Source organism: Suricata suricatta, chromosome 17 (genome assembly GCF_006229205.1).
Source record: "Suricata suricatta isolate VVHF042 chromosome 17, meerkat_22Aug2017_6uvM2_HiC, whole genome shotgun sequence".
NCBI classification, from domain to species: domain Eukaryota; kingdom Metazoa; phylum Chordata; class Mammalia; order Carnivora; family Herpestidae; genus Suricata; species Suricata suricatta.
The window spans coordinates 53,234,890-53,246,144 of NC_043716.1; the positions used below are offsets into that span (position 1 = coordinate 53,234,890).

Below are 11,255 nucleotides of genomic sequence, written 5' to 3' on the forward strand. Positions count from 1 at the left end.
CTCTTTCTCTGACTCTGCCCTGATCACACTGTCTCAAAAATAAATTAAAAAAATAAAATGCAGATTCTCCAGGGGCATCTGGAGCCTGGAGCCTGCTTCAGATTCCGTGTCTCCCTCTCTCTCTGCCCCTCCTCCGCTTGCACTCTCTCTCTCTAAAAGAAATAAATATAAAAAAATTAAAATGCAGATTCTCTGACTCCAGCCCCGGAGCTTCAGCTCCTGCAGGGCTGGGCTGGGGGCAAACTGCTTCCTACAGTTACTGCAGCCCCTGACCCTTGGCCTGTCCCCCAGCCTTTGATGACCCCTACGCCCTTGTGGTGCTGGCCGAGGAGGAGCTAGTGGTGATTGACCTGAAGGCGGCTGGCTGGCCGCCGGTCCAGCCTCCCTACCTGGCCTCGCTTCACTGCTCCGCCATCACCTGCTCCCACCACGTCTCCAACATCCCCCTGAAGCTGTGGGAGCGCATCGCTGCCGCCGGCAGCCAGCAGCACACGCACTTCTCCACCATGGTACGTCTGGCACCAGCCCCTGCCCCACGTCGGGCCAGGCTCTCCCATGGACTTCTTGGTCTCATTCTGTAGGAGTGGCCCATTGACGGTGGTACTAGCCTGGCCCCGGCCCCTCCCCAGAGGGACCTGCTGCTCACAGGGTAGGTGACTTTCATGGCACTCTCCTCCTGCCCAGTAGAATACGCGGGGTGGGAACAGAGCCCAGGGCGGGGGGAGGAGGGGGTGCATGTCAGTCCTGGGCCTCCCGGGCACCTGGCCCCGCATCCCTCACAACTGGCAGGCGGACGCTGCCCACAGGCACGAGGACGGCACGGTGCGCTTCTGGGACGCCTCCGGTGTCTGCTTGCGGCTGCTCTACAAACTCAGCACGGTGCAGGTGTTCCTCACCGACACCGAGCCCAGCGAGAGCCTCACCGCCCAGGGCGACGATGACTGGCCGCCTCTCCGCAAGGTGGGGCCGGACGCCGGGAAATGCGAGGGGCGAGGGCGACAGGCGTGGGCCCCGCGCTTAGGGCCACACTCACGGACCTCCTCTCTGTTGTCAGGTGGGCTCTTTTGACCCCTACAGTGACGATCCGAGGCTGGGAATCCAGAAGATTTTCCTCTGCAAATACAGTGGCTACCTGGCTGTGGCGGGCACCGCAGGGCAGGTAGCAGGCTGGGCCGGGGCGGGGGAGTGGGGGCAGCTAGGAGGAGCGGGCAGCTGACTTTGGGCAGTGTCCAAGGATTAGGGGACAGCAAGGACAGGCACCAGCCTCCTGAGCGCCCGTGAAAGTGTCACCAGGACCATCACCCGCTCTTGTGGCTGCTTTTCCCAGTGGATAGGAGTTGCCTGGTCCCGTTAGAGAACAGGCCTTCGGGATGATTATTTCTCCTCCAGAAACCAAGATTAAGGGCCACGGATCAGGCAGAGGCCTTCCAGCGTTCTTTGGGCCCTGGGCTTTGGCGTGGGTCCCAGGTCCCTCGCTGTCCCTGGGGTCTCATGGCTCCTTGTTGGGGGCAGGGGGGGGGGGCTCCTGAGCTCACCTGCTGCCTCCCCCCAGGTGCTGGTGCTGGAGCTGAACGACGAGGAGGCGGAGCATGCCGTGGAGCAGGTGGAGGCCGACCTGCTGCAGGACCAGGAGGGCTACCGCTGGAAGGGCCACGAGCGCCTGTGTGCCCGCCCAGGGCCCGTGCGTTTCGAGCCCGGCTTCCAGCCCTTCGTGTTGGTGCAGTGCCAGCCCCCGGCTGTGGTCACCTCCTTGGCCTTGCACTCCGAGTGGCGGCTCGTGGCCTTTGGCACAAGCCACGGTTTCGGCCTCTTTGACCACCAGCAGCGGCGACAGGTCTTTGTCAAGTGAGCAGCCCTCCTGGGGTGGCTGGAGCCCGAGTCTAGGACTGGCAGTAGGCAAAGACCCCAGGGCCCTGGCAGCACTGATGTCTGGATGTTCCCCCCAGATGCACGCTGCACCCCAGTGACCAGCTGGCTTTGGAGGGCCCCCTGTCCCGTGTGAAGTCCCTAAAGAAGTCCCTGCGCCAGTCCTTCCGCCGGATACGGCGTAGCCGGGTGTCCAGCCGGAAGCGGTGGCCAGCGGGTCCCCCTGGAGAGGTGAGCCTGAGACCAGCCACGAGCCCAGGGCAGCTGGTGGCAGGTCCAAACTGGCCCGCCCTCCCTGTGGCTTTGGCCGCAAGCACCTAGCAGGCTCCCATCCCGCCCACTGTGTGCCCCACTGCCCACCAGCTACGTGGCCTCGGATACGTCATATTGCACCTCTGGGCCTCACGCGTAGAGGGTTAAGTCCTCAGTCAGTATCAGCAGACAGGTGCTGGCCATCTTCCCTGGAAGGATTGGTGTTGGGCGATCAGATCCCCAGGAAGCGGAAGCCAGAACCCCCCTCAAGCCTCACCAAACCCGCTGCAGGTGCCGGAGGGAGGTGCCAAGGCTGAGCGGACGGGTGTGCAGAACATGGAGCTGGCCCCCGTGCAGCGTAAGATCGAGGCTCGCTCGGCAGAGGATTCCTTCACGGGCTTCGTCCGCACCCTCTACTTTGCTGACACCTATCTGAGGGACAGTGAGTGGCCATCCGGAGGTGTGGGGGGGCCCCGGAGTGCAGTCCTTGGCCTGAGGGGGTGTTGGAGGCTACTGCCTGGCCTGGCTGGGAGCCTGGGGAGACCCGATCCGCCTGCCCTTCCTCTCTTGTGCCTGGATCTCCCCGGCGGGTTGCCCTGGCTTTGTACTCAGGCACCACCACTCTCTAGAAGTGTGACCTTGGACATGTCACTTAACCTGGGTCTCAGCTTCTTTCCCTATAAAGTGAAGGAATATCTTCCTCCAAGAATACCTGCTCGTGCCCCATGTGGCCTGGAGAAGGTCCCTGCTGCCCGCCCACCAGGGCGAGTGTGGGGGGGTATCTGTTGCTGGATCTTCAGGGCCGAGGTGTCCAGGGTTCACCTGTGCATGTGCCCTTGGTTGTCAGAGAGCTTTCCCAGCTTTTCCTGTCTATAGCCCAAGAGATAGGCAGGGCCTGTAGCCATTCCATTTTACAGAGGAGGAAACAGGCTTCCAAGGTCTGCTAACTTGACCTTGGAGTCACACAGGCAGTGAGTGGCAGTGCCAGGTCACCTGGCTCCACCTGACCCCCAGAACTGTGGGTTAGATGTAAACCTTTGCTTCCTGGCAGGCTCCCGCCACTGCCCCTCGCTGTGGGCTGGCACCAACGGCGGTACCGTCTATGCCTTTGCCCTGCGTGTGCCCCCCAACGAGCGGAGAATGGATGAGCCTGTGCGGGCAGAGCAGGGTGAGTGCTGGGCAGGGGGAGAGCAGAGGGTCCTTACCTGCCTGGGGTGGAGTGGGGTGGGGTCTCCAGCCTCAGCCTCCACCCGACCGTCAGCCACCGCCTGCCTCCCTCCCGGCAGCCAAGGAGATCCAGCTGATGCACCGAGCGCCCGTAGTGGGCATCCTGGTGCTGGACGGACACAACGTGCCCCTTCCTGAGCCCCTGGAGGTGGCCCATGACCTGTCAAAGAGCCCGGACATGCAGGGAAGCCACCAGCTGCTTGTGGTGTCAGAAGAGCAGTTCAAGGTGTTGCTCGGGTGGAGACGGGGGCCCCTGGGGCACGTGGGGAGGCAGATCCTGGGCATAAATGGCCATGGCCGGGATTCACTTAAAGCTATACTTGCAGTTGGCGTGTGAGAGACTACCGAGGCACACAAAAGGAGAAGGGGTAGAGACCCTGGACCTTGGGGTCAGCACGGGGGCACTGAAGCAGGACCTGTGTCTGAGGGGGAGTGGGGCGGGGGATGGAAAGCACAGACATGGGAATAGATACCCTGGTATCCTTCGCAGTCAAAGCGTAGTGACTGCATATTCGAGTGCAGAGCGGGCACAGAGACTAGGCAGTCGTTGCTGGGGACCAGGGCCCTGTGACGGCACCAGGCAAGGAAGCCGCGGGTGTGAGCCGTGTCCTGTGCCCCCAGGTGTTCACACTGCCCAAGGTGAGCGCCAAGCTGAAGCTGAAGCTGACCGCCCTGGAGGGCTCACGGGTGCGGCGGGTCAGCGTGGCTCACTTCAGCAGCTGTCGGGCCGAGGACTATGGGGAGCACCACCTGGCTGTCCTCACCAACCTGGGGGACGTCCAGGTGGTCTCGTTGCCCCTGCTCAAGCCCCAGGTGCGGTACAGCTGCATCCGCCGGGAGGACGTCAGCGGCATTGCCTCTTGCGTCTTCACCAAATACGGCCAAGGTGGGCGGGGCGCTCCTGGGCCTCTGAGGGCGGGTGGCGGCGGGTGGCTGTAGGGCTCTGCTCCCACTGCGCTGCCAGGAGCTGCTGAGAAGGGCAGCGGGGGCGTCGCCGCCGAGGCCAGGCTGGACTGAGTGACTTCAGAGAACTTTGATGGAGGCCCCCAGTCCCTCCTTCCTCCTGGGGGGGAAGTCCCGTCAGCAGCCGCACGGCCTGGGAGCCGTGGGCTGGTCTCACCCCCAGGCTTCTCCTTCCCTCCAGGTTTCTACCTGATCTCACCCTCAGAGTTTGAGCGCTTCTCTCTCTCCACCAAGTGGCTGGTTGAACCCCGGTGTCTGGTGGATTCGGTGGAAACCAAGAGCCACAGCTGCCCCCGCAATGGGTCAGGCCCAGAGAAGGTTTCAGGCCGAGCCAGGTCAGTAAAAAGACAGGTGGTCCCTCTCCTGGGAGCTAAGCCCACCCTCCCAGTTCTGGCTCGCTGCCCCCCCTCATGTGCCCCTCCTTCCCATGGCAGCTGCCATCCAGGGCAGGGGTTGGTTTCTCTCCCTGGCTCAAGGTGAGCCAGGTCAGTTGACCTCATTTTTCATGGGATCAGGGCTTTCTGAGCCGGAATGGGAGCCTAAGGACTCCCCGGTCCTCACCATCTCTCCCCCGCACAGGAACTCAGGGAGCCAGAGTGATGGAGAGGGTAAGACACGGTTCCCTGTGCCCGGGGCTGGGGGTAGGCGGCAGAGACATTGTGATACTTGGGCCCAGACCCAGACCAAAGGGGGAAGGAAGGGAACCCCAGGCCAGCAGGTGGCGTTCAGGCTAAGAGTAGAGACGGTATCCCTTCCAGTCCTGGGCTCTGGGCTCCAGCACTGCCGTTCCAGGAAGGAGGGAGCTGGGGCAGAGGAGGACTCAGGGCTCGCCTGACCTGCCCCCTGCCTTTCAGAGAGGAGGCCTGGCCTGGTGATGGAGCACGCTCTGCTCAATGACGAGAGTGAGTTGGGGCAGCAGTTGGTGGGCCCTCGTGAGGGATGTCCCGAGGGAGGCTTGGAAAGCCAGGGTAGAACCGAGGGCCATTACTCGGAGGCGGGCAGACCCGTCCAACACCCCACCAGTAAGAGGGGGAGAAGCGTTGGTGTCTGGCCCGGCCTCAGCAGGCCTCTGTTCCCCAATCCTGCAGGGGTCCTGAAGGAGATCCAGAGCGCACTGGAGGGAGACCGCGGGTGAGTCCCTGCTCCGGCCTGCAGGGGTGGGCCCCGAGGCGCCAGGAGTTCTCTGGGAAGGAGGGTCCTCGCCTGGCCTCCCAGAGGTCCCCACGGGTGGTGACTGCCCTGTCTTTGCCCGTGCAGGAGCTATGGCGACTGGCGATCTCAAAGAGTGGCCATGGGTTACAGCCTCAGCAACAGGGGAGGTAGGGGGTCTGGGCAGCACTGCAGGGCTGGGGGGCATCTGGGAAGGCGTGCCTCCTGGTGGGGGAGGGATAGAAGAAAGAGCCCACACACGCACCTGGCTGGGGGCCCGAGGCCCCCGGGGTTGTCACTGCTCTCTGTCCTTCCGCAGCCGAGTGAGCAGGTCTCGAGTCCAGGCTGCACGATGAACACACACTACTGAGGGCGCTTCCTGGGGCGCTGCCCTCCCCCCCGCCCCCCCCTTCGGAGGCCCTCGCTGGGCTGCGCCGGGGCCGGAGCCCACCCAGTGTCCACCCTGCTGCTGCTCTTGGCCTCGGAGAGGAGGGACTCAGGGCCATGGGGCTGCCCCGCCTGGGCCTAGTCTGTCTTGGTTCTTTTGTCAATGTTGCACAGTTTTTTCTCCCTCCCCTTTTTGTAGTGGGCTGGGTTTTAAATTATACATTTTAACTGCCTCTGGGTGAAAAAGTTTTTAATAAACACCTTATTACCTCTTGGCTGGACTGGTCCAAAGACTGATTTTTTTAATCAGACATTTTCCCCGTAAACAGAAATGATGGTTAGCTGATGCCTTGCCTTTGCCCCTGGGGTCCAGTACCCCAGAGAATCCATTTTTTGAGTTGGTTGAGCCACAGCAGGCTCTGCCTGTTTGTATCTGAACACTACGCCTCCTGTCTTTGGGAACCAGTGGCAAGAGTTAACCGTCCTGAGTGAGCACGGCTGCATCCCAGGGTCGGTGACAGAGAGAGTCCCCTTTGACTGGCCTTTGCTTGCTGTCAGAAGGGGGAAGACAGTCTCTCAGACCTGGTGGCTTCCTCCAGACTTCAGGGACGGACCGTAGGGTGCTGCTGGGGTCGGAGGCAGTTCTCAGAGGTGAGGAGCTGGATCCGACCGCTGGTACGGTCCTTGTAAGCCAGGGGGTTGAGTCTACTTGATTCTGCTTCATTTACCTGTCTTTGTTGAGCGCCTATTACATGCCAGGCGCTCGGGGTCAGAGGTGGCCAAGATAATGTCCCTGCCTTGTGGGGCTCACAGTACTAACAAGGGCAGGAAGTCTTAGAATGTGGGCAAGCGGGGTGGGTGGGGGGGTGGCCTGTGAGAGATGTGCCTGGGAAGGTGACGTTCAGCTGGGGCAGGGACACGACCCGGAATCGGCTGGGTGCACCGGTCTACACCAAGGCTAGAGGGGCGGGCAGCGCTTGAACCAGTCAGCTTGCCGTGGGATTACGTCACAAGTTGAGGGTGGTTGGCTGGAAGCGTGCCAAAAATGAGACCACCAAGTGGCCGGGGCCAGACTGGGCCCCCCTGGAGCCTGGCGAAGGCAAGGGCACTGCTGTGTCACAGGAGCCCACGCGGCCATGTTGGAAGGACATGGGTTAGCGCACCGGATAGAGGAGGAGCCCCGGCCCAAGTCCCTGGATGGATACGACATGGGAGCACCCTACGCACCCTCCCACCCAAGCATGTGCAGCTCAAGAGTCTGGATTGTGTACCTTGGGTCACGCCAGCTCCCCGTTCTTAGAAGTGCCGGGGGCGGGGGTGGCATCTACTCAGACGGGAATCTCCGAAACCACAAGGAATGGGGGGAATAGTTTCCCCAAAGGCAAGAGGAACGCAGACTGCTGTCCCAGAAGCAGTGGAGAAGGCATGCTGGGTAGATAAAAAGACAAAGCTACAGACAGGAGGGGAGTGCTGCGGACCCTGCAAGACCATCTGAACTTGATCCTGAGACTCTGGGAGCATCTGAAGGGCTTTGAACATGGAAGTTCCATTATGAAATTCCATAATGGAATTTGGTTTTCCATGAAAACCAAAGAGCACTGTGGTTTAAATCCCCACAAGTTCCACTCGTGTGGCTTTAGGCAAATTGCCTACCTGGTCTGTGTCCCAGGTTTTTCTGGGGGACAGGATGATAAGAGGATCCGCTCACAATCTGTCGTGAGGCTCGTGGGAGCCCACGAGGTTCACGATGGGGGTGACCCTCTGTCAGAGTCAGGGAGAACAAGTTAAAATGCACAGCATCTTTATTTTCATCATAAAAGAAATTCAGCCTTGTTGTGGCACTGGGTCCTCAGTCTGTAGGTCAGAGGGTTATGCACCAACAGTGGGTGCCAGGGAGGGAGTGAATATCACACCCGGGAGAGCTGGACAGCGACACACACACACACACACACACACACACACACACACACACACACACACACAGCTTGGGAGGACTTGGGTGGTTTTCTGACTGCTGGTTTAGAGAGATTGCTGCTTGTTTTATCCAGTTAGCTAAATGATCTTACGTAAATGGACAAGTGACATGAAGTTTCCTGCCAAGAAACCACGAATTGAAGATCATGGGAATAAGGCGGCGCCTAGAAACCAGAAGAAAATGGCAGAGCCAAGCACCTCCACGATGCAGTGGAGCCTCCTGGCTGCAGCAAAGAACTAGCTCATCAGACTGAACAGAAGTCAGTAACAACCACACACACACACACTCGAAAATATCAAGACTCTGAAAATGGATTCACATCTGCACTCATTAAGGATGAGCATTGCCTTACGTACTTTGTACTATGAAGTATTAGCTAATGTTGGTGGTTCGCCCGTTTCGCTTCTAGGAAAACATTCTCCTGTTGGGAGATCAACAACTTTTATTGGTAGGCGTGCACAAACGGAAGAGTTCGGCGCGGTCTATAAAGTGGATTAATGGAAACTGAGCTGGCACGGAGAGAGGCTGGAGGTCCCTGCGGCTTCCGTCCAGGGGGAGGTGACCTTAGTGGCAAAGGACCCAGTCCTGCCAGGCAGGGAAGGTGAGTGAGTGGCAGAGGTCACTGTGGACTCCAAGGGCCCTGCGACAGTACCTCCGGCAGCTGGACACGGGGTCTGCGGACTTGGATCTGAGGCTCTTCAACATCGATGGAGGGGGACAGTGTTCACTTAGACTTGGAAGTCAGGCGGACACAGTCCTCAAACACTGGCTTCACCTATGACCGACTGTGTGGCCTTGGTAGATGACCTCACCCTTGCACTCCAGGTTACTTAACTATAAAACAGGGCATAATAACAGGGCCTCAGAGGGTGGCAAGGAGTCAGTGAGAGTCTATAAAATCACTCAGCACCTTAACACCCAACCAAAGGAGGTGAAAGTTACTGCGGCTGGCAGTAGGGGCGAGGAGAGGAGGAGAGGGTTCCCGAGGAAGGGAGAGTGGAGGATGGTCAGAGGAGGACTCCCACAGCCTGGAGGAGCAAAGCAGGTGAAGGAGAGACCGGGGAAAGTGGGAGCCACCGGTGAGAGCTGTGTGTCAGGGTTCTCTGGAAGCTGCTGGAGGTCACGCAGCCAGGAGGTGAGCTGGGGGACCAAGGCTGGCTGGCTCCAAAGCCAGTTCCCAGCACAAACTCCGTGGAGGAGAGCAAGCACTAAGGGTCAAGGGAGGTCAAGGGCACACTGGTGCCCAGTGCCTGGCCGTGTGTCCCTAAGCCACTTATCCTCTAGAGCTGTTTCCTCAGCTGTAAAACAAGATGACATCCCTTTCCTAGGGTTCAGAGAGGGTGCTAGGGAAGGGACAGGAGGCTGGGGGGTGGGGGCAGCTAGCCACACCCACACAGCTGAGTGAGCTGCAGGCCCTGGCGTGAATCAATAGGGCCAGGCCAAGGGGAGGGGACCAGGAAGGCAAGAGACTGGAGAGGAGGGCAGAGCTGTCTGCCACAGAGTGCACAAGATGCGCTGTAATGGGCCAAAGAAAGTCAACTTTGCTGCTGCTGATAGCCCCTCACACCTGTTCTCCAGCGGGCCTTGGGAGCCAGACTGCCTGGGCTGGCATCCCATCTCTGACCGCCGCTGTAACACTCAACTACATGCCTCAGTCATATCAGCCATAAAATGGGAATCCTCAGGGCCCCCACCTCTTAGCATGTTTTCAAGAATTAAACGACCCCATAGTGAAGTGTTTAGAACAGTACCTAGTATAGTCAACCCTATAGTGTTAGCTATTTACTGAGACTATTGAGTCCAAGGGGACTAAGGAAGATGAGTGGGTATCCCTTAGGTCCAGACTGGTTCTTTGAAAGGGGGGGCTCACCCCCTCGCTGGGCAAGCAGTGAAAGGGGAGCAGAGCATGTGGGCCCCCTCAGTTTGGCACTGTGCCTGGCTGGCCTGGCTGGCAGTGCCTCCCAGGTGGCACAGTTGCCCTGTTCTCGGCCTTTGCTGCTGAGGCGTCTCCTCTTTCCTGGGCAGCCTCCACTCCTTTGTTGGCCTAAAGGGTCAGGACCCCACAGCCACCTGCATAATTAATGCTCTTGAGTAAGGCTGGAGCCCCCAGGGGGTAGATTGCGCCAGGAGAGCCAGCCAGAGCAGAAACGGGTGTGGGCGCTGCGGAGGGCTGAGGGCGCTGCGGCTGCCAGATCTTCAGGGAGAGGGCAGAGACGCGAGAAGCCCCTTTTCACTGGGCCCGCCATGGGTGGGAGCAAGGGCAAAGCGCCCCAGCGCCAGGAGGGCCCAGGGCGGCCAGCCTCAGGGGAGCAGGAATCCGGGTCCGCCAGCGCAGACGGGGCGCCCAGCCAGGAACGCGGACAGGGTCGTGGTAAGGCCCGCAGGGCCAGACCGGTCTTGGAACCCGCCACTGGGGGAAGCCACAAGACCCACGCTGGCCGCCGGAAGCCCACCGCAGAGGGGACCAGCGGCTGCAGACAGTCAGCGGCTGGGCGGCCAGCAGAGGCCCAGGGGAGACTAGGCAGCGCGCGGCGGTGGGGGCCCGGATCTAAGGAGAGGCGCAAGCCCAGGGACGACCTTGGGGGGCGCCTGGAGGAAGAGAGTCTCTCCCGAGAAGGGACAACCAGTGAGCTCTGCCGCCGCAGGAGGAGACGGAAAGGGCGGGGACCCTCGGCTCTGCATGGATGCGGAGAGACCCGGAACCTCCATGGGGACACGTCGGGTGGAGATGGGGGCAGCTCTTGCCCCGACAGCGAAGCCCGAGAGCCCCAGGAGAGCGACAGCCAGAGCACCGGGGCCCCAGAGCTGCGACCCAAGCCGGAGCTAACGCACACAGTCCCCGGAGACACCCAAACCGGGTCGGAACCAGAGCTGGAACCCAACGAACGCCCCAGCAGTGACGGCGGGGACAGCACTGAACCCTGGAGCCCGGAAGGGTCATCGGGGTTGGGACCCCAGGGAGAGAGTGAGGATTCCGGGGCAGACACGGAATCGAGTCTGAAGGGGACCGGGCCTCGAGGGGGCCCACGGAGAGCCCCAGAAACAGCGAGCCAGGCCACTGAAGTCGAAGAGAAGGGGGCCGAGGGCAAAAAAGCCAAGGCCCCCAGCCCCCTCGAGGGCAGCCCAGAGCACGTCCCCCGGAGCTCGAAGGCTTCTCGGGACCCCAGGCTGGCCCGGGACACAAGTGACAACGAGGCGCGGCCGGAGGCCGAGCCGCAGGGCACCGAGCCAGGAGGACCGTCGGCCTCGGCCTCCGGGATCCGGCGCCGCCAGGTCGGCAAGGTGGCGGGGAAGGTGCAAGTGGCGGCAGGCGAGAGCGAATCTGGGGCTGGAGGGGGAGGCGGGCCCCGGGCCCCAGCGCCGCTGGCCGCCCTTGTGGCGCTCCGCAGGCTCCGCGCGAAAGCCCCGCCGGACCCCGTGCCCCAGGCCGCGGCTC

General features: G+C 61.2%; 2 protein-coding genes across 3 annotated transcripts in view; both read left to right on the plus strand.

Moving 5' to 3' along the window:
• LLGL2 (LLGL scribble cell polarity complex component 2) overlaps window positions 1-6,077 on the plus strand; it is a 34,615-nt gene extending 28,538 nt beyond the window's left edge. The window contains exons 11-26 of one of the 2 annotated variants that reach the window (XM_029928230.1): window positions 292-509; window positions 582-649; window positions 807-960; window positions 1,055-1,159; window positions 1,553-1,845; window positions 1,947-2,097; window positions 2,410-2,560; window positions 3,170-3,286; window positions 3,405-3,571; window positions 3,967-4,231; window positions 4,490-4,643; window positions 4,888-4,916; window positions 5,163-5,210; window positions 5,397-5,439; window positions 5,566-5,627; window positions 5,777-6,077. In XM_029928230.1, the coding sequence (XP_029784090.1) occupies window positions 292-509; window positions 582-649; window positions 807-960; window positions 1,055-1,159; window positions 1,553-1,845; window positions 1,947-2,097; window positions 2,410-2,560; window positions 3,170-3,286; window positions 3,405-3,571; window positions 3,967-4,231; window positions 4,490-4,643; window positions 4,888-4,916; window positions 5,163-5,210; window positions 5,397-5,439; window positions 5,566-5,627; window positions 5,777-5,784 (2,033 nt within the window). In that variant the 3' untranslated portion in view covers window positions 5,785-6,077. Of the gene's footprint in view, window positions 1-291; window positions 510-581; window positions 650-789; window positions 961-1,054; window positions 1,160-1,552; window positions 1,846-1,946; window positions 2,098-2,409; window positions 2,561-3,169; window positions 3,287-3,404; window positions 3,572-3,966; window positions 4,232-4,489; window positions 4,644-4,887; window positions 4,917-5,162; window positions 5,211-5,396; window positions 5,440-5,565; window positions 5,628-5,776 lie in introns of those variants that run through there. The other variant, XM_029928231.1, reaches the window with a different exon arrangement.
• A 3,986-nt stretch (window positions 6,078-10,063) lies between these two features.
• The window catches only part of MYO15B (myosin XVB), a 31,595-nt gene continuing 30,403 nt past the window's right edge, over window positions 10,064-11,255 (plus strand). Inside the window, exons 1-2 of the mRNA XM_029927085.1 lie at window positions 10,064-10,882; window positions 10,949-11,245. Coding sequence (XP_029782945.1) covers window positions 10,064-10,882; window positions 10,949-11,245 — 1,116 coding nt within the window. The remainder of the gene's footprint in view (window positions 10,883-10,948; window positions 11,246-11,255) is intronic.